The sequence below is a fragment of the Lonchura striata genome, chromosome 8, assembly GCF_050655825.1.
Source record: "Lonchura striata isolate lonStrDom1 chromosome 8, ASM5065582v1, whole genome shotgun sequence".
Classification (NCBI taxonomy): domain Eukaryota; kingdom Metazoa; phylum Chordata; class Aves; order Passeriformes; family Estrildidae; genus Lonchura; species Lonchura striata.
In genome coordinates this window covers 10,439,867-10,465,726 of record NC_140710.1, presented here as the reverse complement: position 1 = coordinate 10,465,726, position 25,860 = coordinate 10,439,867, and the positions used below count along the sequence as shown (strand labels likewise).

At 49.5% G+C, this 25,860-nt stretch overlaps 1 protein-coding gene across 2 annotated transcripts in view; it reads right to left on the bottom strand.

Annotated features, from left to right (window-relative positions):
* The window catches only part of ERI3 (ERI1 exoribonuclease family member 3), a 129,229-nt gene that overhangs the window by 24,065 nt on the left and 79,304 nt on the right, over positions 1-25,860 (bottom strand). For both annotated transcript variants that reach the window (XM_021528341.4, XM_021528361.4), the window contains exon 7: positions 12,505-12,604. In XM_021528341.4, the coding sequence (XP_021384016.2) occupies positions 12,505-12,604 (100 nt within the window). The remainder of the gene's footprint in view (positions 1-12,504; positions 12,605-25,860) is intronic.

Here is a 25,860-nt window from a genome sequence, read left to right as displayed (position 1 = left end):
GCTCTCCAGGGGGAAAGGGATGAGTTCTTCCCTCTGAGCAGCTTAAAATATAATGATCAGGAAACAGTTAAGCAAAAGGGGGGTGAACTGGTGGTTTAAAAAAAAGAAAACTCACACCACTTTATAATAATAGAAAAAACTCATTCCCATAGTTTTTATCCTTCCTGTCTTTAGCCCACAAAAAAAAAAAAAAAAAAAAAAAAAGAAACCCTGAGCTAAACTACTGACACTGGCTGGGAGCTTAGAACTGCTGCATCAAACAGAGCCCTTGAATCTCCTGAACATAATTGTGCTGCCCTCTAACCTCAACCTTCAATCAGTGCAGTGTAACTATCTCATTTTAGCCTACAGGACACACCCCTCTGCTAACTAGCAGCCATATTCTTCTCATTAGGAGATTGCTCTGGATGGGAACGCAGAGGCAAAGCTGGCATCTCTCCTTTTCTCTCCCCCTCTGCCTCTCTCAGCTGTTATGTATGTACTTTCAGAGGGGGAGAGCATGAGCAGGGGGCTTTGTGGGTGCTGGAGATGACCCAGCTGCCAAGCCCTAAGACTCCTGGGCATGCACATAGAGCCACATCAGTGGTTCTTGGCTGAAAGCACACAGCATGGGAGAGGGGACCCGGCCCAGACACCCCCAGCACTGGGCAGTTGGCAGCTAAGGGCTGGAGTGGGACTCATGGTAAGGTGGTGCTGCTGTGCCCTCCGTAGGAGAAAGGGCTGTAGGTCCTGCTGTCTGCAGGCTCGCCCCATCCACAGAGACACGGGAGAAAGGCTCCTGAGGTGGCATTACCAGGGCACAGGTCCCCTTCCCTCTGGGGCCTGGCTGAGAGGTGGCAGCAGGCAGGGAGATGCATGCCTTGGGGAGCCAAGGCAACCAGCAGCACCAGTGCCTGCTGCTGCTGAGGTGGGCAATGCAGGGTTGGTGCACTGCAGGAGGGTCTGTGCAGAGGCAGCCCTTCTGGCTGCATGGATGCTACCCCTGCACATCACAGGCCTGCAAGTAATTAACAGTGAGACTAATTATAGTGGGAAAAGTGACCCAGGACTACCAGGCACTCTCCATCACTGTGGGGTTTGGATCACATCTCTGGGTAGGGGTATTCCACTTAAAAATCAGCTCTGTGCCATGGGGGGTGAAGAAGGACAGCTCAGCAGCCCACTCAGCATGACAGCCCAGACAGCTGATTCTGCTGCATCCCTGGGCCATCAACTGGCCAAAAACTCATAGGTGCTCTTGAGCCCCTCCTTCATGCCATCTCTTCAGAGACCTCCAGGCACACAGGGCACACATGTCAGACTACAGTACTGAACATGAAATCTTGGTCCCAGTAGCATGGACTAGTACACCCCCCTTAGCAGTGACCATGACCCTCCCCTCCTGCCTCCCCTGCAGGTCCTGTACACTCGCAGCCCAGCTCAGGGCCCAGGCTGGGAGAAGCTGCTTGGGCTCTTCTGTGTTAGAAGAATGCAGCTTCCAAGCTGGAGCAGGATTGCTCATGACTCTCAGGAACAGATGGAAACAGTCATCACAGTGCAACCCACTGCAGGTCTCTCCTGCAGAATCAGGAACAAGCCAGAACTTGCGTGATTAATGGCACAGTTGGGATCAACCTGTGCAGCGGCAGCTTTGCCTTTGGGAAGAGCCTCAAGCTATGGAGGATATGAGCAGATCCCCTGTGATCCCACTGCAGACCCATTGAAAGAGCAAGGCCACGCTGGGAAAGGGCAACAACAGTTTGGCTGGTGCAGCTCTCCCCTCTGGCCAGTGCCTTTTGCCCTGGGATTTCAAAATGTTAGCAACTTGGGAGTGAGGGAATTACACTGATTTGCAAAAGGACAGAGAAAAAAACAGTATTGGATAGACTTTTATGTGTCAATGCCCATCTTCCCCAACCAGCAGCCTGTTCCTTATCCAGGCCTTGTCCCTGGATCCTCTGCTGAGCTATAGCAGCTATTAACACACTCTTGAGTTCGTTAACTTAAACAGGCCACTCAGGACATGGGGCCACGATCCTGAAACCAATTAATGTGATCCTTTGATATCAGGGGAGAATGAAGAGGGGACTGTCAGCACCACAGCGAGGCAGGAGTTACGGGTCAGAGCCTAACAGCACAGAGGTGCCCCTTAGCTCTTCACAAGAGGTGGGGGTGGCGGGCAGCTGCCAGACCTGGCTTCTGTCAGAGCCCTTCTCTGCATCCTCAACCCTGGCCTGGTGCCACTTCCCAGGCTCGGGGTAGAGCAAAGGAAAGAAGCATCAAGGCAGTTAATGGGGGTCCAGATGCCAAAAAAGCCACTGCTGCCCTGTGCCTGAGTCAGGGCTTCCAAGAGGAAAGCAGTGGTGGTACCACATCTCAGCACATGGCAGGGAGGAGGCTCCCCTCTGCCATGGTGGGCATGGCCACGGTGCTGGCAGTGCTCAGGCTTAAGGCTCCAGGCTCCCTGGAGTGGCAGGGGCATTATCATCCTGCAGCCCCCAAAACTTTCGTCTTTCTTTCTTTCTTTCTTTCCTTGCTTAGCTGTTTTTTAAAAGCAGAAGTTATCTTAGCGAAGTCTTTTGGGGGAGGTGGAAAGAGAGTAGGAAGTCAAAGAGAATCGTCTTGCTAGTCAAAGCCTTTAACAACTATTTTTAATATCAGGCAGAGGAGCAGGATTTTGAAATGAAACAGACAGTGGCTCTTTGATGGGCAAGCTATAGATCTTGAAACAAGGTCCATTCCCTCCTCCTTCACTAACTAACAGCCATATTTCTCTCATTAAAGACAATCTGGCTGTATTTTCAAACTTCTTAACAAGGCGATCACCGTAATTTGAGATTTCTATTATCCATGCTCCTATTACAACAGTCTTTTAAGCAGACGGTTTTTTTTTTTTTTTTTTTGCTTTCTTTCCCTGACTTTGTCTCTCCCCTCAAACTGCCATTAGTGGTAATGACGTGCAGGAAATGAGCACCAAGAACCACCTTTTTTTCCCCCCTTCTTTTTGGTACTAGGTTGTGTGGGGGGAGCAATAAGGAATAAAATAAAAAGCAAAATGAAGTTTGGTTATCTCTTATCTGGGGTTTGGCTTTTAATCCACCCAGGAGTGCAAAGGAAACCAATGCAGTACCTCATCTCCCCTGTGGATCATGGACCCCCCCCCTCCAAAGACCCCCATCTCTCTCCCCTTCCCAAAGGTGCCTGGTCCTGGCCCCCTCCCTGCCCCATTAGTCCTTTAGTGGGCTCTGCCAGATGGATGCAATTTGCATAATATCACCAGTGGAGGCTGGCAGATCAACTGGGGTCAGGCTCTGACATTTCCAGCACAGTCTATCTCCAAGTGCTAATTTGGACTGCATTGATCTCTCTTTCTGATTTCTTTGTCATTTACGTCTGCCACGGTTTGACAGGAGATACAGAGACAGACAAGAAGGGAAAAGAAGGAGGGGGTGAAGAAGAGGAGAGAAACAAAGATTGTAGTTACAGATGTCTTTAAGCGAAAAAACAGATTAATCCAAGGACTCCTCTGAGGGTCACAGCTTTGAAACATCCTAATTATCCTATTCTTATGAATTCCTGTACAGACTTCGAGGGGGGTCTTATCAGGGAACTCAGGGGAATGAAAACTTGTTAAATTGCAGTGGAGTCTCTCTGGCTGACTGCTACCCCCTGCCCTCCTGCACCTTGCAATCGGTTCTCATTAGGTGAAGTGGGGCAGCTCTAAACCTGGCATCCCTTGCTGACACAGCCTTCCCTCTGCACCTCTGCCATCACTCTCCTTAAAGGCAGATCCTTACTAAAACTTGGGCAGGAGTCTCTCTCCTCCTCGCAAAGGCTGACCACAGTGCTCACCAGTCCTGTACATTCTAGGGAGGACAGAGAGGGGACAACATAGATGCCCAAACTCTGGAGAGGGGACAACATAGATGCCCAAACTCTGGAGACAAGGGCTAACCTGAAAGGGACAACAGCATGCCTGTGATCCCCCTGGATGCAGTCATGTAAAGGCAGATTTGGGGACACTGCTGTTGCAGGACAGTAGGACATTAAAAGACATCTTCCAGGTGTCCACCTTGCAGGGCAGGCAATCAGTGCCCTTAACTGAGATGTTTATGTTAATTAACAGGAAACTCTTTCCCTCCTCACAGGTAAGGGAAGACATGCTACCATTTAGCCTCGTCGGGGACGTACTGCAGAGACACCAAGGCACCAAAAGAATCTGCAGGAAATCAAAATGTCACTCGGTGTTTTACGTTGCTACTTTCTACAGAAAAAGCTCTGTAGAAAGTTAATGATCTTCCAAGGCTTCTCACCTAACACATCTCACTGTGTCAGAGGGTGCATCATGGTGCTTGGGAAGTGCTGTCTGTAACAGGGGCAGGAGAACAAATGCCAACAAAGATGTTCTACCTGCCCAGCACAATATTGGACAGGGCTTGGGCAGTGCAAGGGTTGTTCCAGTAGTGCAAGAGGAGGATATTTTGCAAAGCTCAGCCACAGACAACTAAAAAGACTGGACAAATAGCCAGGAGTGAGATGGGTACACGACAGTGCAAGGGTCACTACAGCACAGATCAATTCAGGTTTGCACACTCCTGCTTTTGGGACTGGCGGATCACTAAAACAGAGCAGATATAATACAAATATAATACAAACCATCAGCCTCTCCCAGTGCTCCCATTACAACTGTTGAGAGTGATATGAAAAATATATTTGAAAGATTTCTCATCTGTCACTGGGGACAGAAATTGGGCCAGGTGTTGGGCTGAGGATCACAACTGGCATGGGCAGAAGGAAGAGAAGGACAGCAAATCTTGCCAAGGGAGATAGTCGCCACCGCTACTCCTAAAACCAGAAACCAGAGGAAGAGGGTAGAGCCACTGCTGTATCAAAAGGCAGTTCTGACATGATGGCAATGCTGGGGATCAGCCAGATCTGAGGTTTGAGACAGACTTGCCCCGGTTTGCAGCTGGGCCTCCCAGGCACTGCAGCACAACAAACAATCCAGAAATCCCTCTTAAATCTTCAGTCTAACACTGGTGCTGGTAACAACTGCTTCCAGACAGAAGAGAGGGACTCGAGCATACCTTCCACACATCCCCAGGGAGCAGGCACTGCCACTGCCTGCCTGGGGGCTGGGAGAAGCACATGGAAACACCCTGACTTTTCTCAGGCAGTTGAGGTCCCTGCAGCTTCCTCCAAAGGCTGCTCTCTGGGGACCTCGAGCCCTCAGCCAAGGACAAGGTGTGGCAAACCCATCACACCCCTGTCAGGCAGTCAGGGGTCAGATGGGCACACGACCAACTTTTGGCAGGGTAGGATGGAGGGGTGAGTGCAGTCAACACAAACACTCAATCATCCTTCCTTTCTTTCTTCTGTGCCTCCTTTGTTAACTGCAGGAAACAGCTGAAAGACCTTGAGTTTCCCATTGTAGCATGTATGGGAACAGAGCTGCAGTGATCAGAACATACCCCCTGCTGCTCCAGGGGAAAAAGGGAGAGCAGAATCCTTTCTAAAAAGGGTTTACGATTAGAAGAGTGTTCTGTCACTCTGGCGCGCAGTAATCCACTGCGCCACCAAGTCCCTTCAGAGAGATGTCGAAAACTTAAATGACTGAAAGCAAAAGAGCCCCGGCTCAGGTTCCCAGGCAGCCAGACATCCTAATTATCTTTAGATCCACTCCCACATGGAGGGGAGAGAGCACACAAGAGTAAAAAAAAAAAAAAAAAATATATATATATATATAAAAAAACGGGAAAGAAAAGAAAAAGAAAGAGAAAAAAAAAAAAAGACTGTCACATTGCTTTTTTCTTTTTTTAAAAGCTTGTCTCTGCTCACTGCTTTTCCAGCTGTGACACCTCTCACGGTAGTTAATTAGAATCATGTCACCGCGTTAATGTGCTCTGACTGGACTCTGACAGTTGCTCGTCCTCTAACTGGCTGCCCCGGCCAGCCCTCCCTCCCCGCCGCTCCTCAGGGACTTGGGGCCCGGTGCTGGCAGCAGGACCCCTCAGCACCGCCAGCCGCGCTGTCCCTGTGCCCACGGCCAAGGGGTGGCTGTGCCGGCCCCTGCATCCTGCCTGGGTGCGGGACACGCAGCCTGGCCGCGACACCCGGCACGCAGCCGCTCCACCTGTTCTGGATCTGCCTGACCTTTATGAGCGCTAATTTAAAATGACACTGCTCATTTGGTGACATTTCTGTTGATTTTTACTTAAGTCTCCTTTAATTATTTAATTCTGAGTCCTTCCCCTTCTGCCTTGAGCAGGGGCCACTGTGTGCAGGGCAGTGCCCCATTCCACAGGAGTGAGCCCCGTTCTCCGCTCTCTCTCTCAAGATCCCTCAGCAGAAGGATGGTGCTGTGCAAGTGTCACCTCTGCTGAGAAGCAAAGAGCTCAGAAGGAACGGGGTATGCCTGCTCTGGGGGAGCACAAGGTTCTCTGGGGCTTGTCTGACACCCTGGGATGGACCAGGATAGTGGGACTGGCTCTACCACAGGGAGTGGGATGAAAAATAATCAAAAACATGAAGTTCCACAAAACGCTGTCCACCTCCTTGTTCCCCTTGCCATGATGCAGGAGAGGGAGGTGGGCACCGAGGATGACTGAGGATCCCATAGATGCTGGAAGAGGCAGGAAAGAAAAACAGGGAAGAGTAGAGCAGGTGGAAATAAGGCCAGCAAGCTGCCAGGACCACACACCTCCAGCACCTTGCAGGGTGAGGCACAGCCTCATCCGCCCCCGCCAAGCTCCAGGGGGAGAGCAGGCGCTGACAGCCAAGGCCCCATTTCGGCGGGTGTCGCCTGGCGCCGCACTCGGGGAGCGCGGCCCCCCTGCCCTCTCCGCGGGTGTGGGCGCGGGAGCAGCCCAGCACCGCCGAGAGGAGCGGAGGCAGCGATGGCTCCGCCGGGCAGCAGGCACCCAGGCAGGCGCTGCCCCGGCTCCCCGCCGCGTGGCAGCTCGAGGTAGTTAATTAGAAACGTGTCACTAAGTAAATGCGCTCTGACTGGACTCTGACAGACGCTCACCTATGACACTGGGGGCCAGGAGACAATCCACATCAAACTACTGCAGTGTGACCCTTTTAACACAAAGAGTAAACTCACTGCACATCGAGTTGAAGCTCATTAAAACTGTCTACTCTGCGAGCATCCCATTAACCTCACTGTTAAAAACACGCAATTCCTCTTCTTCTTTCCAAGGCCTAATTAATGCTCTGGATCAGGAACAATATCACACCCTAACCTTCCGAGATTTCCAATCAGTAAATGAAAAGAGAGACATGAAGCCAGGAAGGCACGGTGGCTTGCTGGGTCGCTCACCATGGGCTGCTGACCTGCCCAGGCAGGTGGGGCTTTTCTGTTTGGCATGAGCAGAGATCCCCCCACAGAGGGAGCATGGCACTGCCCTGGCAAGGAAACTGTGGAACAGGGAAGATGGTGAAGCCATCTGTGCACAGGCTCAGAGCTCACAGGGTTATGACAGCTGGTGTAAAACAGCCCAGTGAGAGCACTGTGTCAAGGTGGGTGCTACTATGGGACCAGATCTCCTGATCACCTGGGATGGGTACTGAGGGTTCACTAGCAAGAGACACAGCAACCTACTTACTGTCTTTCCCCTAAAAAGAAAAGTAAAAACCACACCCCAAACCAGACATTTACATCTAAATCTAACATCACAATAATGTATGTGCTAAAATCTAAACTTTGAAGATTCAATTACATTCAATTAGATTCAAAAAAGATCAGTAGCAAGGAGTAATGTCATGTTTTAAGACAATTAATGCACTGGAGAGGGATGCAGAGCTGACAAATGAGAATAAAACTTTCCCAGTAGGAGCTGCTACTTTTGCAGTTTTGGATTTTTTTTTGCTGGTTTTGGTGTATTTTCAGTTCAAGAATTGTCTAGTTCAGAGCTGAAAAATAACAAAGGATTGAAAATAAAAAAAGTTTGTCTTTTATCTTTCCATAATCAATGAAGACAAACAAACCAACCAACTAAGGTGAGAGAGGATGAGATGTACTCCTTCTAATACCTTGAAAGGCTGGTTTCCAGAAACACTCCTCCAGCTCACTGATCAATTCTTGCTTTGGTTTCATGTACCAGGGTTTTTTTACCTAAAAAGTATTCTGTAATCTACAATTCCTTCCATAGTGAATATTTGCAAGGGAAAGAAGATTTTCCTAATAAAATCAATCCAAAGTACCGCTGAGGTACTATAGCATGGCATTACAGTTTTCATCCAAAAGAGCAATCATGAGTAATAATTTAATCACCAACTCTTCAAGAACAAACAGTAATTCACCGTTTTTCTAATGTAAAAACTGCTTAAAAACTAAGACTGAAGGCATATTATGTTACATAATCAATCAAAATAAATGTAGCAAAAATAGAGTACTGGATGAGTAAAAGAATAACCAGATTTAACAACTGGGCAGTAGTAAGGAAAGCTGCACTTGGTTTGATCAGGGCTGTTCAGAGAAAAACATTTTTAAAAAAGCAAAACTAGAATAATATCAATTTCTGAATGTAGGTGATCTGCTGTCTGATTTAAATCACAACTAAAACCTGAGATGTTAATCCTTCTGATTGGTATGAATCTCTGATTCTCAGCAGAGAGACCCCAACACAGGTACCCAGCTCCGCTGGTGTGGAGGCTGTGAATGGTCTTTGCGTGCGAGTGCCAAGACTCCTGTTAAAAGCTGCAGCTTGTTTTTGGCAAGCACCGCCTCAAACACATGTGTTAAGAACGGCAATGGCCCCATATATGTAAGACTGAGTAACTTCTTGGCAAGATTCAACTTCATTTTGCTGAGGGCCAAGAAAACCGCAGACAAAAAGAAGTTCCTCACCCCAAGATTCTACAGCCCACACTGGAGCTGACACATATCTGACCTGTGTTAGAGAAGAGATGGAAATTGCATAAAAATATCCTCTCTAGTCTCCAGGGACACATTCAGCCCAGAAGGAATCCTTAGAGCTGAAACATCAACTTGAGAAAGGGCATGAAAGAATAGGCTTCATACATCTTTTGCTCTTTTCTCATCTCCCAAGGAATTCCTGCATCCTCACCGTCTGGAGCAGGACTTTTCTATCTCCTTATCCTGAAATATTTACATTTTCCCCTTTCCTTTGCCTTTTCCCTCTCAAGAACACAATGGCATCAAACCTGCACCCATCCCACCCCAAGACAGCTGGATTTGCAGTGTATGCAGATACATTTTGGTGTATTTGGGAACACAAATCACTCTTCTAACCCCTCAATAAGCTTTGCAGCTCACTTGCTCATGAATAGAAACCAGACAAAAGCTAGAACATGAGCTCTGTGCAGCAGCTTGCTGTATGCTCCAGGGGATGTAGGGAGACTCCACTGTGCTCCAGCAGGAGCTCATCCTGCCTGTGTCCACTGGATGCTAAAGGTGGTTCCCATGGAGAATCTGGCCTTGGCCCTGAAGGGTGTCAAGCACCCTGAACTCTGCAGATATTGAACACAATGAAGGAAAGAAGATGAAGCATAGTGCAGGACTGGACCCAGAGCATATCAAGTACAGGGATTTGGAACAGATACCTACTGAGACAGTGAAACAGAGAGTGATTTGAAAACAAAGCAATACAGAATCCATCAGGCAAGATGGAAAAATTCCTTGCAAATTGTTTGCAAAAACAAGTGGCTATACACTGCAATTTTTCTGTCAGATTTGAAGGGAAACATCCGTGTTGTGCATTCCTGTATAAGTGTGCTGAGGCTCCCCAGACTGCCAGGAAAGAAGCTGCACAGACACTCTTGCACTTCATGCTACCTGTGAAACTGTGGAGACTGGCTGTCAAATCTCCTTGTTGCTCCCTTCTCAGTCCTCTTTGGCTTGCAGATTTTTGACCATCAGTGACCCATGAGAGCCATGAAAATCAGAGACTCACCCCCCCTTAGATGACCCAGAAGCCTCCTCTCAGCTTCCTAACATTTCCTCAACATGGCTGCACTCCAAGACTGAGCACAAAGAGAAGGGGGGCTCTAGATGGCACGGGACCATCCCCAGATCCACAGCCAGCTCCTTGTCTCACTATGGGCAGCAAGAGGCTGCAGTCCTTTATTTGGCTGGGAAGTGGGGCTGTGTTGGGATCAAGGCTCCTTACAGTCAGAGAGGGAAAGGAAAGGCAACCCTGAGCAGGGATAGGGATGAATGGCTCCTCCCAACCCTGATGCATGGGCAGTCAAAAGCATGGAGAGAGAGGTAAGGACTGTTGAGGCTGCAGGGTGACCATCAGCAATTGGGATGACTATGCCCAGTCCCAGTGGCCAATATGGAAGGATTTGGCTGTGGAGGACTGACACTGTCTCCAAGATGAGGCAGCAATGCTGGTCCCAAGCAAACCAGGCTGTCTCTGCGGTGAGCAGTCCCTCCCCAGCCCAGCTTGGGAATCTCCTGGGCTGTCACTTGATCCATGCCTAGGCCAGTGGGAAATGAAGTGGCCTGAAAACCAGGAAGCTGGTTCTTTGAAAAATGCCAGGCAAGGCATGTCTCTAGACACGAGCACTGCCCCAAGCCTTCTCCCAGAGGGACACGGGGTAACAAGACATGAAGCCAGCAGGCTTGACAGCAGCTATGCCTGGTGGTGCCAAGCTGGCTGGGAGGAGTTCTTCTCTCCAACTCCAGCTCACTCTTGAGGGGTACTCAACCTGCAGTAAAGCCACCAGGCACACTGGTGCCAGCAGCTACTACCTCTGCAGACAGTCAGAGCATTGTAGACATCCAGGACAGATCTGCTCTGGAGCCAGCCCAAATGGAGCAGCCAGCAGGCTGTAACACACAGGACACGTGTGCACTACTGGCAGTACCAAGGAGATGGAGACTGTCATATTGCTGGCCTGGCATCCTTCACAAGGAGGATGTAAACTCCTTCCAAGCAGCGTGGAAAAGGCAGGTTTGCCACTGGGGTGGAGTGCTGCAAGAAGGGAGCCTGGCTGCTGGGCCTCACTTTCCGTGGGCAATTAGCCCATGGCTCACCCTGCACTGGAGAGCTCCTCCACAGAGGGAGTTTGGCAAAACTCTTCTATAGGACTGGAATGGTGAAGAACATGAACAGCAAAGCTCTGAACTCTGTCAGGCAGAGCAGTCACACCTGTGCAAGACAACAGTACTGAGATAAAGTGGCAGAAACCAAAAGCAGACAGATGATACTTCGATACTCCAGAGAATGGGGACACTGTTGGAGTAAGGGATGACAGCAACAAGACAGCTCACCACACAAATAAAATGAAGAATGATGAGGCAGAAACCAACACTGCATCTACTAGGAAACCCCAGAAAAAGCCCAAGTCCCCAGAGCAGGACATGCACACAAAACTCCTGCAGTTCTGGCCTCCCTCCCCATGATCCTCCCAACATGGCACACAATCCAGGCAAGTCTGCTCCCAGGCAGGGAAGCAAATTTTAATGCTACCTCTGTCAATAATGCAACCAGATCCATAGTTCAAAAGGACCCTGCTAATTAAAAGCTGGTGAGCTTTAAATAATTCATCTCCTTAACTTGGATTGATTGGAGAGTTTAATGGTTAGAGTCTTGAAACAATATTAAACAGCCTCTTCAAGGCCCAGGTAGCCAGTGACTTTTCCAAGTAAATCTTACCACCTTGCAAACTTTAATGCTCAAAAGTCACTGTGGATGAAGGGCTGGGAGGCAGAGAAAATACCTGACCACTGGTCTCCAAGAGGTGATCTACTGCTCCATAGAGAAACAAGACAGACAAGAGTGATGCAGCCCTGAGTCACAGCCCTGTCTATAGCCCAGTAAATCTGAGCTCCTGCCTGTACCATAGCCTGCTGCTGTACCAGCTCTGCCTCCCCAGTGTTAAGCAGCAAGCAGATATACAGCCTCCGTGTCCTGGGCCAGATCTCCCTCATATCAATTTGATCCCTGGTGCAGAGGAGCTGGGGGATACATGGAACTCTGCCACTGCTTATCTCAGAGCACTGTTGATCACTTTCTCTTGGAGCATGATGCCGGACCATGAAACTCATCATATGTGTTAACAAACAGGATGATGATTCAGTTCTCCAGCTGGGATCACACATCTTCACTCTGCAGTGTGTTTCCAGCCACTTCCCAAGCCAGGCAGCACAGCCTCCTTTCCAAGGACTGCAGCATCCAGAGCAACTGGAGGATTGGTCCAACAGGGAGAGCATCCCACCCAGCCTGGGGACCCATGAGGTGTGCTCCAGGCACCTAGTGCTGACCACATCCAACTCTAACCCAAGCACTGCTAGAGCATTCTATGAGGGAAGCAGCTCCCCAGCCAGAGGGACAGGCACGTATGTCTGGCATATGTCTGGCAAGGGACAGAGAAATCATCCATGTGCCCATTCTGCCCTGACACATCTTCATCCCTTCCACCAGCTGGGGATTCTTCAGTCCTTTGGCTTGTTCTCAGCACCTCAGACTGGAGAATGTCTTAGAGCTGAGGCACGTCCCACACACTCAGAGTGGCAGCTGTGGAGATGGAAATGGCAGGGGCGGCATCACTCACCTATCCCGCTGTGAGGCCTCCCTATGTGCTGTAGGTTCAGTCCTTTGTTCATGTCTAAGAGCCCGTTCTTTGGCCAACTCCCCATGGCAAAGCTGTACGCCTGGAAGAGAGAAGCAGAGGGTCAGACACAGCCCATGTGCAGGCATGATCTGTACTTGCCAGGTCTGACTGCTCCTGGGGCTGGAGTGGGTCTGTGTTCAGGGGCTGGTGTGTGTCTGTGTTCACCGTGCTCAGTGTGGACCCGCCCATCACCCTCGCCACAGCTTTTCTGGAATTGCCCACACAAAGCGCTCTCACCCTGCCCTGTCCCACCTGACTCTTCTTAAGAGGTGTTCAGAGCCTCTGGTGGTGTCCTGTACACATGACAACCCTTGTGACAGAGAGGTTTGCATCACTCAAGGCCACCTTTGCCATGCTGTGGGGGGCAACCCAGGGGCTATAAGCTCATCCCCTACGTCCTTTAGTTGCTCCAAAAACATCCACCCATTCCTGCCTTAACAGGGTCATCAACAGGGGTCAGGGAGTTTGGAAAGGGGTGCTCATTCCCAGGCTGGCCTGGCCAGCAGGCCCCTTCTCTTCTGGCAAGCACAGCCCTCCCAATTCGCTCTCCTTTCCACCCCAGGCCCCAGTTGCCTCGGTTCCCTCCATCACTGGGACAAATCCTACTGGGAGCCAGCACTGCTCACCCCACTGCACAGAGCCTGCAGCCTGGCTGGAGGGAGCCTGCTTCATACCCACAGCATCCCCTGGCAGGGGAAGGCAGGAGCAGGGCTTCCAGGGAGTGCCAGCAGCACAGAAACCCACTGGACAATGCAAACATAAAAGCAGCCAGGCCTCCATATCACACGCACGGCTGTAATTACAGCCTGACAGCCACGTATCTTCTTCATCTTGAGGAATTAAGCTCAGAACGCATTGTGAGCAGTAAGAAGGGTGCGTGGGCTTAGCGTCGCTCATGCTGCTGCTATCTTTGCTGCCGTGAGGGCCATTGTCCCCAGATGAGATCAGGTCAATCCAGCAGCCCCTATCTCCCTCCTGCAGCGGGGGATCATCGCTAACCACAGCCACAGTGTGGCAGGCATTGCCGACACCCTCCGCAGGCTGCAAATGTCAGAGAGATGCTCTCTGCAGGAGGAATGGGGATGAACTGGGTTACCAGAGCTGAGAGGTATCCCCCACCAGCCCACCAGCCACCTGCCTGCTGCTGGGACCTCCTGCCAGCCCCTCTTTCCTGCTACCTGCTGCTCTGTCTAGAGCGGCCAGGTCCAGCCCCCGCGCAGCCCCTTCTGCTGGCAGCCCCCCGGGAGCCACGGGGCTTGGGGGAGTTAATTTATTAGTGGCCCATGTAGCCATTCATGCTGCTTTGTTACTCCTGCCTTAGCAAAACAGAGGGCTTCACAGATAATTAATAGACAGCATTGCTAATCCTGTTGGGAGATGATTAGCAATTAAAACTCCTAATTAAGTCTATGCATAATTCACTGAAATTACACTTTGTGTACACAACGGGGAGATTTCCTTTGCCTTTGACAAACATGCTCTGGTGTGTTCCCTGCCATGATCACGATGCAGGCCAGCCAGCCACGGGGTGGAGCGAGCCAGAGGTTGGGGAGCAGGATGGGACCCTGCCACCCAACTTCTGGGTGGCAGAAGTGGTTCCACGTGTTGTTCCCTCTCCTGGGCTCCATCCCACAGAGCAAACCCAGGCAGAACAGAGGAAGGATCCCATGCTCAGCTCCAGTGGATTGGTAGCAGTGGGGGCCATCCCTGAAGAAGCGGTATCCTCGGATGGGGAAGGACCAGAGGTGTTCCTGCTCAAGGAGCAGGCTGCCTTCCCAGCCCAGACATCCCTTGGACTCTGGCCAGAAGCAAGTGAGGGAGCACAGCAGGATGCTGGCAGGACCCAGGAAAGCCACGGGGACAGCTTTGGAAAGCTCCTGGCAGCTGGGTGCTACCGCCAGGCTCAGCCTGCCTCCCCTGGCTCTGCAGCAGCAGCAGCAGCAGCAGCAGGGAGCTGGCAGCACGTGCCCCAGCCCCCGGATCAGCACCGGGCCCATCTCTGCATCGCGTTCTTCTTTCCTGATCAAGGTCATTCCGTACAGCCACAATACCTGAGCAAACTACCTAAGCAGCTGGGGTGGAAGTTGGCCTGACCACTGAAGGTCAAGTGTGCACTTATGCATATTCAAAGCTGCCTGCAGGATCGATCGGGTTTTAATTGTTTTTCCTGGGGTTTTGGAAGGAAGTGCCAGGGGCATTGATCAGTCCCAGACAAGGCTGTTCACACTCCGGGGCTGGCAGGGACCATCACTGCTGCAGGCAGAGGGAAGTGCAGACAGCGATGATGAAGGGATGAAGGCAGGGGAGAGGTCAGCCACCGCTGGCCGAGAGGAGGAGTCACTGCTGGGCTGCGCTGGAAAATAAAGTTTTTTAATTAAAAGTGGCAATTCTGAGCCGCCTGCTGGCAGCAGCCACACAATCAAGAGCAAGAAGCTTTGCTGTTTAATATTTAAAGACAACGTTTAATCTTTAAACAGGAAAGTTCTTCCTCTGACTGTTAAAGCGAGGCAGAAAGCGCTGGTGGCTCCCCAACACCAAGACCTGCAGGGGTGGCTGTGGCTGCTGGCTCACTGGAGCTGCTGGGACACTGGTGTCAACCACTTTCCTGCCAGCTCTGTGACCGCACAGCCACCAGCAGTGGCGCAGACCCCTGTCCCTTCAGTGCTTATCCCTGTGGCAAACTGTGAGAAAGCCTGAGATTCCCCTGGTTCCCTTGTAAGCCAAAGGATTTTAAAAAAAGCCATGAAACTCTTCCTGTGAGGAAATTGCATTGCTTCATACATCCCTCTGGTTCAGTCTTAGTGTTGCAGGGACTGGGTTGCTCCCTTTTAGGTCAGACACTGAAGCAGTGTCAAGACTCTGTGGTTTTTTATTTTTATCTGCATTTTAATTGATAAAAATTAAGGTATATTTAAAAAATCTAGTTTTAGATGGTTCTGGCCAAAATTCCAATTTAGAGAGAAACTTGGTGTTTCTGATCTGATAAAAACCACTTGAACACTGTTTACAGAATAATTTTCAATCAGCCTGAATACTATTATTTTCATTTGTAACATCTCCTAGAAAGGTTTTCCTTTTTTCCTGATTTTGTTTGTAATCCTATGAAGGCTACATTTACCTCCTTGCCAATGCTGCTCCAGAGTCAGATGATTATTAATTATATTTATTTACTTATGCAATCCCATAGGCATACACAGCAGTTCACAGACAAATACCGCCCTGGGTCCCTGATGGAGGGATCTCGAATCAAAGGTAAGCAGATATTCCTGTGATAAATGTGAGCTAATAGCAGCAGGAGATTAGGAACATACTGTGTTTCCATGCATAGAGCAAGCACCACGGATAATCCACACCTTGTTAAACAAGTGCTGGTGTGGGGAGGCAGGTCGTTAGGTAATCTGCAGCCCACATATCCTGCAGAAAATCCAAAAACCAGAAGTGGGGATAAAACATGGGGCATGGAGATGATGCATGTGCAGAATCACAGTACCTGAGGCTGGCTTTATAACAGAGCAAAAAAAGTGTCTGAAACCAACCTCCTGTTGTACCAGGTCACAAACCTTCCCAGTAGCTGTGACACATCTGCCTCAGATAGCAAAGAGACTGAAACAAGAGCTCTGTCTCCTATTTCTGACAGCATTGGGGTACAAAGATGGTCCCCTGTGCTGGGAGAGAGGGTGTGCCAGTGAGGCTGGGCAATCCCATGGTGGTGGTTCTTGTGCAGTTTGGCATGGACTGTGGCTCACCTGCCCTTGCTGCAATCCCAGTGCACATCAGCACCCATCCTCAGCAACGCTGGGGCCGGCAAGGCAACAGCACCAACGCAGCTGGGTCCTGACGTGCTGCTCTCTGGAGTTTGTCTAGGCTTCACACCATGGATTATAAACAGCATAGCTGCAGAAAAGATGTTCTAGGGGGTCAGAAAATTCCCAGAACTGGAACTTGTCAAGCTGATGTATTGATCTAAGTGGACTGAATAATGCTCCATCATTTATTTATGGGGAAGTGCCCAGCACACTTCACAAAAACCAGTGTTCGGCAGTCAAATTAAGGCAAAATTAAACACCCCACAGCATATAAACAGCCACCTGTTCAGAAGTCAGAATAAGAGAGCCCCACAAATCCTCCCCACATGCAGAGGGAGGAACAGGGCTGGTCCTCACAGAGCTGCCTGAGCTCTGCTAGGGCAAAGCGCTGATGTTGGCAGAGCCAGCCTTGTTCTTTCGACACGTGTCCATGCTGTGACCTGCTGGCCAGCTCCTGGCCTCTCTGCCCTCCCCTACAGCTGCTGGCATTGCATCACTGGATGCTTTAGCTGAAGGGCAGGAGGGAAGAGGACCTTTCTGCTTTGCAATGTCATGAGCATGTTCACAAACTACAGCAGCAAGAACTGCTGGGACTGGCAGAGTGTCCTGCCCTGACCAGCTGGGAAACTCTGTCATTTTATTTTACATGTCCTACCAAGAGGTTTTAAATGCTATGTCTCATCTGCTAATTGTAATTTTAATATTAATACAGACACTTTCAGGAAGGGAGAAAATATTTCCTTTCGGAAAAAAATCCTCCCAGGAGCAAAGGGGCTTAAGCAGTCTGAGAAGATGCTGAAGGGTGGGTACTAAGGAATACAAAAAGTAGTGGGTTTTGCTGAAAATCTCCATTAAGAATTTCAAAATGACACATGAAATATACATGGTTTTAAATACACAGAAAGAAGGTGCGAGAACTCCCAGCTGGTCTTAGCTTAGGCAAGCAGCAAGTACCAGCTGTGCTCCCCCAGGACCAGGCTGGGCACAGCTGCATAACAATTGAAGGTGAACCCCCTGACATTTCTGCAATGGAGAAAATGTCTTTGGAACAGCAAAATCATCTTCCTCCTCCTGTCATGTCAACTGTGCACTGCATCCACCCAAAATAAGCATTTCCCATCTAACTGCCCTTATTCCACTGCTGCCACAATGAGGTGTCAAGGTTTTATATTACCTCGTACGGTGGGAAGAAAAAAGAGGTCATGTCTATGACTAAGTGGGCTTTTAAACATAGTTTGAAATGTTTTTAGCAACTGTAAGGTTTTGGGGCTGGGACTGTCTTGCAGGACATCCCTGAATAGCACCCAGGACACTGGAGGTTCCAGAGTGTTCTCATTTTAATTGCATGCCAGTCCAGGAGTGGGAGGTGGACATTTCTTCCTGGGATTTCTTGTCATGCAAATTTACCAGCACGATATGAGGCAAATGTAGCACCACTGAGGAGCTGACCCCACCACCAAATCATTTAGTTGGAGGCTCCTGAACAGGGCTGAATGCAATTAAAGAAGAGTCAGGTAACGAATAAGCTTGCCAAGCCACAGCTGACAACAACAGAACTCCTCTGCCATAGGGAAGGCACAGAGGAAAGCTTGCCTGGCAGGATGGAGGCACGGAGGCTGGGATGGCTCTGGCAGCACTGGAGCCTGCTACCCTTGCTGGCTGTCAGGAGGCAGGAGCTAAGCCCAGGTGTAACGTGTTCCTTTTAAGCAGTTTAGTCAGAAGTGTTGCCACATTCACAGCTTTTCAAGTATTTTTAAATCACTTACAAAAGCAGGATTAAATGATCAGGAATTCCATTTAATAGGACAAATAAAGAAATAACAATCTACTCCATCAGCCCTGTGAAAGGCAGGTTTGATTTAAGAAGAAAATAAATAAAAAAATAAGTATAAAAGAGGGAGACAAAAAAGGAAAGGGAGGTGGAAAAAAAGGATAATGTGTGTTTACTCAAGCAAAGAAAAAAATATTTAAGTGATGTAGGGGAGAAGATTGCGGTAACTAGTGAAGAATAACATCGTCTGCTTTGCTGTCAAATCACACAAGAATTTCAGTAATAGATTCTCATTCTGACACTCAATTCAATTCGAAGGTGATCCTGCTTTATCCCAACACATCAAATATTAAACACTCGTATTAGCCAGGGTGCCGTCGCCTTTCCCGGCTTAGACGCGGCAGGAAGCTTTTCCCCCTACTTTCTCTCACTCGCTATAATATTCTCAATGTTATCTAAACATGCCTTCATACACTGGGGTTCCTTATCAATCCCATTTGGGGAGGGAGGGGGGTGTACTTAAAATGGTATTAGTTTGGGGGGCTTTTATTATTATTATTTCCAAAGCTTTTCAATTTTGTGTGGAAAAAGCTTAGAAAAAGGAGGTGGAGGGAGGGGAGGCGGCGAGAGACGGAGAGGGAGCGCGGGAGCGAGAGAAAGTATAAAAAAGGGAAAAGCAGCCAGCAGCTCTTGTTTGACTGATGCCTTTCAACAAGGGCAGTCTAGCTTGTCAAAGCCCGGGCTCGAGATGAATTGGCATATCTATTCAGCCTGCCTCTGGATGTCATGCAATACAGTTTCATATTCCCAGATAAGGCACGATAAGCAATTGATGCCCTGACACCAACTCCATCCATCCCTGCCTTTCTGTCCGTGCATATTAGAGTTCCCTGCTGCACCACTAACAAGAGACATTTAATTTTTACAAACAGAGTGGTGAGAGGGGTCTCCAGACTGACCAGATACAGCATCAACACCACTCATGTTTAATTAGTTTCTCTTAGTGCACTGAGAACACTCACGAGTGGTACAGGGTGCACAAAAACAACTTTTGACCCCAACGTAGCACCTGTGAACCTAAGCATTGAATTAAACATCTGTCCCAATCATTACTGGGTGGGGGTGACAAAAGAATGATATCCTTTGCCAAATATATCTGCAGTGCCTCTGCAGGACATGGTTTGGCTGGGGTTTGGACATGGGAGGATGCTGGGGAAGAAGTCAGCAGTGACCTTTCCCAGGGAACATCATTCTCCAGAGTGCAAACCCACCGAGAGCTATGGGGGAAGGAGAGCAGCTGACACACTGAAAAAGAGGACACCATGTATGGGGTCTGGCCCCACTTGAGTGGAAGTAAGGGAAAACTGGAAATTCCTGTCAGTGAGAGAATGAGATCTGGACAAAATCCTCTAAGGTGCTGAGGCTTTGCCTGGTACTCTGCCCTCCTCACACAAGGGCTTTTCACAGATCAGTGCCACACAGCCAGCTTCCCTCATGTTTTGGATGCAGGGAGCCTTTGACAAGCCCAGCTGGTGTCCACTTCAGTCCATTTGCAAAGCTGCTTGATAGAACAGAAACAACTTTATGGCTGACATCAAGGAGTAATTTAAACAAATAAAAATACAAATGGTCTGTTTTTTGAAAGGTGAGTGCTGGGTACACAGGAGCTGCTTGACTCTGCCCATCATTGGGAAATGCTTTACAGACAGACCTGTCCTCCTTCCAGACCATGGAAGGAGGACAGGTCAATCTTAAGGGAAGACACCAAGACGTCAGAGAAGATGCAGAGGCTGCAGCATAATTGTATGTGCTTTCTCCTTACTCAAATAAGCAGCCCATGACATCAGAGCTCCGTATATAGGAGCTCTGCAAAATGGAAACTGAGGCATGCTGTGATGTCTTGCCTTGCCTATTCCCATTCAGATACATCTGAGCAGCCTCATCAAATTCACTTCTAAAACTTGTCTGAACTGCAGGAGGGGCAGAAGGGACCCTGCAACCACCAAGAGCCCCTCTCCAGGGTGCATTTGGATGCTGTGGTCCCACCAGGCAGCAGGAAGGGGTCCCTGCTGTTGTGCAGGTTCAGCATGTGCCCTGGCTTAGGCTGCAATAGAAACACGCTGGTGTGCCTGACTCCAGGGTGTCAAAGTGCCAAGCGGTTTAGGCTTCCCATTTCCCTGTGTTTGAACAAGAACAGTCTTTGCCTTGCTCCCAGGCTACGGATTATCCCGGATAAAATGTTCTTGACTGCTGTGTGCTCTGCGGCTGGCGACACACTAGGTTAATGCCGTGGAGATCTGGGTCAAAGCCCTGGGTTTGGTCACAAGCAAAACAAAACTACAGATCTGGGTTCCTGGAGGGCTGGGAAATAGAGCTGGGGTGTGCACAAGCCAGTGCTGACCCAGGAGAGGGGACAAGCAGAGCCATAAACCACCAAGAAAGCAGCCCAAGGATGGGGGCTCTTAGCAAGACCAGAGGTTCTGGGAGACACGTGCCCAGTGCCTTTCCCAGGCACTGAAGTGGCAGGGCTGACTTCTCATGGTGTCCCTGTGTTCCTGGTGGCACTGCAGGGTGACAGACCCAAGCTGGGTTATTCTAATGTATGCAATTGGCTCCCAGCACTAAGATACACAAGCAGCTCCTGATTAGTGCCTGAAAGGCAGAGACACATGACGACATGGCAGACAGCTTCCAGGGAGTACCTACATGTGGCTGATTTACCCTTCCAGCCCTGGAAGGACAGGCTCACATCATGCAGTGCTATCCCCTGACCACCCCAGCCCCTGTGGGGCCAATTCAAGCAGGAAAGCAGCACTAAGCCTTTCCCTGCTGCAGCTTTGTGGCCAGCAGAGCGGGAAGCTGGGTATGATAGCAAGGAAAACCCACAAGCACACTTCATGGATGATTCACCACAGGCATAGAAGCCTCTCTATACAGACAGGAATGGATCAGTCCAATTCTGGCTGCTCCTGGGGAAACTGGGAGTTCATGAGGAGGGAGAAGATGCCTCTATCTGTGCTGGAAAACAGGAAAATGTTGACACTGCCCCGTAATCAGATCCAGCATCAGCCCCTGTATACATTAAGACAGAAATGAGCATGATGGCTCCAGCAGATGCACCTTGCTGCAGAACTGAGATCTCAGGGCAGCTACAAAGTGGATGCATTTCACCCTTCTTGGATTTAACTGGAGATGAACAACCACCAAAGAGAGCTACAGTTTTGCCATATTACAACAGGGTGGGTAACAGTATCCATACAGTATCCATACATTATTCTTCTCTTTCCAGGATCAGACCATGGCTGTGATGCTCAGACCTCCCCACACACCCCTTTAATCTAACCACAAGCCTTTCCCAAGCAAAGCTGGCACCGGGCTTGCTGTCAAAACCTTCAATCCATTCAAGAGGGGGTATCTTCCCCCCTCAATTTCTATCTTTACAGACACACACGCTCGCCTCTCCCTCGCTTGCTGTTTAATTTCCGTGTGAGAGGGAAGCAGGTGCCCGTGCTCCCGTGAGCTCTCCCTTCTCTAGGTTTTTTTTCCCTTTTTGGATCCTGCCCCATTAGTTTAGTGCCCAGCCATCTGCGACGTCTCCTGTAATGCTGTCCCCCTTGTGTACCAGGGAGCTTTTCCATTAGCGCCTTTAATATTCTGACACCTTAGCACAGGCTGCTATTACATTCAAACACTGATCGCCCTGTGAAATTACATCGCAGGGCTTGCTAAAATGGAATTGTGTATAATCAGGCTCCTCCATGCACTGTCAGTCCCATCACAAATACAACGTAAAGCAGGCTTATGGATGGGCTTAGCAGCTGCTACAAGTGTATTTTTTTTAATAGATGAAGTATCCCTTATTTAAAGCATTTCCTTAAGAAAAAAAAACCAAAAAACAAACCAACAGTGAAAGACAAATCAACAGCTGCTGCTTTATGTTAACCATACCACTGGTCTCTTAAAACATGTTATTTAATAAGGTAGCTATCTGTTTATCTATAACTATATCAAACAGAGAAGGAGGGTGAGATAAAGATAGTTAAACAGACAGCCAAGGAGATATCTGCCACTGGGAAATAATAGCTAAATAAAAAGTACCATTATTTACTCCAGAGCGGGGAGGAGGGAGAACCAGCAATTTCCTCCCACTGTTCCCAGCTTCTGGTTCGTAGGGGCAGCCTGTGCTAGCCTGCACATACCCCAGCTCACCTTGCTCCAGCCCTCTCATCTCCCCACTAAAGATAAATCTGTGGGGGAAAAAACCCAACTCAGGACCCACGTACTGAGGGTGCAGTGCAGGAAAGGCGAGAGAGTGCATGAGAGCCATTCAGCTGCCAGGAACTGGCCGGGTGGGGCAGCCCCCCACTTCCACACAGATTGAGACCAGCTCAGATTAAGGCAAAATCAGCCACAGCAGAGGGTCTGGGTGCATTTCTGCAGGAGAAACTTGCTTTTGTGTGGCCAGCACAGAAGGGACCAACTGCCCAGCTTATTTTTTTTTTAATTCTAGCTAAGGAAGTGATGGATTAGGACAAAGGTATTTCAGGGGGATGCAGGAACCGGCAGGGACAGAGATACAGTGTCAGAGAAATGAGCTCTTGAGCTCCCCAGCTCAGAGTTCAAAACGCTGCCTCTTACCATGCCCTAAAGGTTATTCTGTCTGTCTGCTGTGAAATGCGACGGCACATCACCTGAAGGGAGATTTCCAGAGGCGCTGTGACCCTTCTGCTATCTCCTCCGAGAAGCCTCCGCTGGAATGATGAGATTGTAGCTCATTTCCACACACCTTGAAAGAGACGCGCTGGATCAAACGTGCTGAAAGCAGAAGCAACACATCCTTGGCAGGGAGTGTGCTTTTGCTGGAACGGGCTGGGAAACTGTGTCCACCCCACTGAAAGACTGAAGACATTACCTTTCATCCTAAACCAGGATGGAAGAGCCAAAATATTGGCTTGTTTCACTGCGTGGGAACAGTTCTGCTTGGGAACCACAAAGTAAAAGCCAGTGACAGAACTGCTGCCCTTTGGAAAGGAACAATCTATTCCTGTGCAAAACACTGCTTTGACATTTTGACTCCAGTTTTCCCAGTGCAAAACAAAGCCATTTGTCCAGAGCAGACACACTGCCCCTTTGCACCACACACAGCATGTTTCAGCATATGGTGATCTGGACATTTTTGGCAAGGATGCCTCTGGTTGGTTTAGCTGCTGTGCACAAACATGCCAGATGGGGATGATGGGACCAGGGAGGGCAGAGACCCACAGACAAGTTACCAAGAGAAGAGCACAGGGGAGATGATGCACAACTGCACATCTATTCACAGTGCAGGTGCCAGATAAGGCAGTTCAACTGTCTGGTTTCTACTACCTGTCATTGCCAAGGTTAGGTGCTTGCAAGGTGGCAGCAGGGAAGGATGCTGGGTGACCAGCATGTTCACATCTCAGTTTCATAATCTGTTTGGAAAACCCAGGCCCTGGAGGATGGGAAAGAAATCAGTGATCCTTCACGACCTTCTCACCACTTCTATTGTGCATGTCTTATCACACACCTCTCCCTCATCTCACATCCTACAATCCCTTCCATTTTTCATGTTCACCAGGTCAGGTCTTCTTGGGACAGACCTTTGTTGGATTAAGGGTTTTCTTGACTTAGAGATGGGGTCTCTAAAACACCTCTGGCACAATGCAGAGAAATTGATCCATACACAGACCAGAGGGGCATGGAGATACCTGCCCTGCTCCTTCTTACCTCCTCTTCCCAGACAGCAAACAGGCAGAAGCAAAACCCAAGTTTTCATTGCAGAGCAACAGTCTAACAGCTGTTGGAGTCTCTGAGTGCTGCTGCTCCGCAAGAATTGAAAAAAAACAGAGTTTCTCTGCACTCCCACAAGATGCAAAGCTTCTCAAAGGAGAGACAGCTGGAAAAATGAGAGAAAAGCAAGAAATACAATGCATGAGACATCAGGGAAAAGATCAATAAAGATTACTAGGGCAGCAGCCCATCCCCTGCCCGCATTGGAGGCTCTCATGGCTGCAGCAAAGGAACACCAAGGAAAGCTAACAAGGTGCTGCTGCGCCAGTGCCTAGGGATGATACCTGTCTAATCAAAGGTAGAGTTTACACTGGATCATCTAAGCATCAGCTCTTCCTCGTGATTATTGACTCAGGTCAGGGTTAAGACTGAGGAGGTTAAAGCAGAGGCGCCTCTAAGAGCTGTGATGGATGCAAACACCAGGCAAACAGCCCAGCTAGCAAAGCCTGCTGGGGAACCAGTGGCAAAATTGAGGTTTCCCAATTCAAATGGAAGAATAAACAGAAGGAGATGGTCTGAGGGGCTGGGCAACACTTCATGAGAGAATCAATTTGGAGAGGTTATGAAAGCAGACAATAAAAGGACCTGCAAGAACATGCTAAGGTCCTGAGAAGAGGTTATTAAAGGAGGCATGGGGGGATGAATCACAGAAGCTACAGCCAGGCAGGAGTTTGGAGCAGGACTGGCTAACTGGACTGGAAATGGGGCACCAGCACCATGTTATAGTCCTGAGAAGATGACAGATAAGATCATGTCACAGAAATGAAGGGTTTTGGGTCCTCAAGAGCTCAATTCATGTCTTCCAAGAGAGCTTAAGGAACCTCCACAACTCTGTGGTGCCACCAGGCTTCACTGACCTCCAGCCAGGCTGGGCCCCTAGGAGGACACCTGCAGCCAGCCAAGCAGGGTCTCCTTTCTGGGCAAGCTGGGACACTCTCTGGTTGGTTGTGGCTTTTAACCATGTCTGCAATTCACCTGTAAGGGGATGGGAAGGGCTGTGACACCCCCAGCATGTGGATGCCCCTGGGTCCTGCTCCCTATGGAAGGCGCCATCACTGCTTGCCACAGCTGAGGCCCAGATTCTGTAGTGGGGCTGGCTTTTCGCAGCCAGTGAGCCTGGGAAATGCTGGTAGGATTTGCCTTGCTGCCTGCTGGTGATACAAGAGCTCAGGAGCATGTCCCAGGATCTCTGTCCAGTGTTACTGAGCATGTGTAGCAGAGGGATGGCCTCCATGCAGCCATGGCAGAAGAACAGAGTGTGGGGTCATGGAATGCTCATCCCACCCCCTCAGCATCCTTCAGCTGCCCTCTGAACCCATCCCTAACCTACTTGTGCTGTCTCAGCTCTGGTTGTGGCTGGTGGGAAGATGAAAAGCAAGTAGGAACAAATGTCCCCAGCGAAGAGCTGGTCTGCAGCTGGGGGTTGGGGGCTGAGATGTGATGAGTAAGTCCATGGGCTGTCCAGAAAGTGCTTGGCTGTGGACCACTTGGCTTTCCCAATGAGGAACCATGGCAGGCATCCTGCCCACTGCCAGTGTGCCAGCAAAGAGTAAGAAGCTGGTGTGGAGCAAGGTGTACCAATTAGTTCACCACTAATCTAATTAGATCTCCGTGGGGAGGACTAGAGCTGGCAAAATGACACAGCTGCCTCCTTGACCAGACACTCAACCTCTCCTGCCTGCAGCATTTTATTTTCCAGATTTTTAACCTGCAGTACTGATTTTTGTCTGGCTCAGCAGAGTCTGCCCTGCTTTGGGTCCTATTGCTTCTCACCGGCAAAGCACAATTACATGTGTACACAAACAGGCATTCAGTGATCACACACAGCATCCAGGCTCTCTGCTCCAGTGTCAGGGAACAGCTGCTGGGGCTGCAAATCAGAGGTATAAGGAGACATGGGGCACCAGA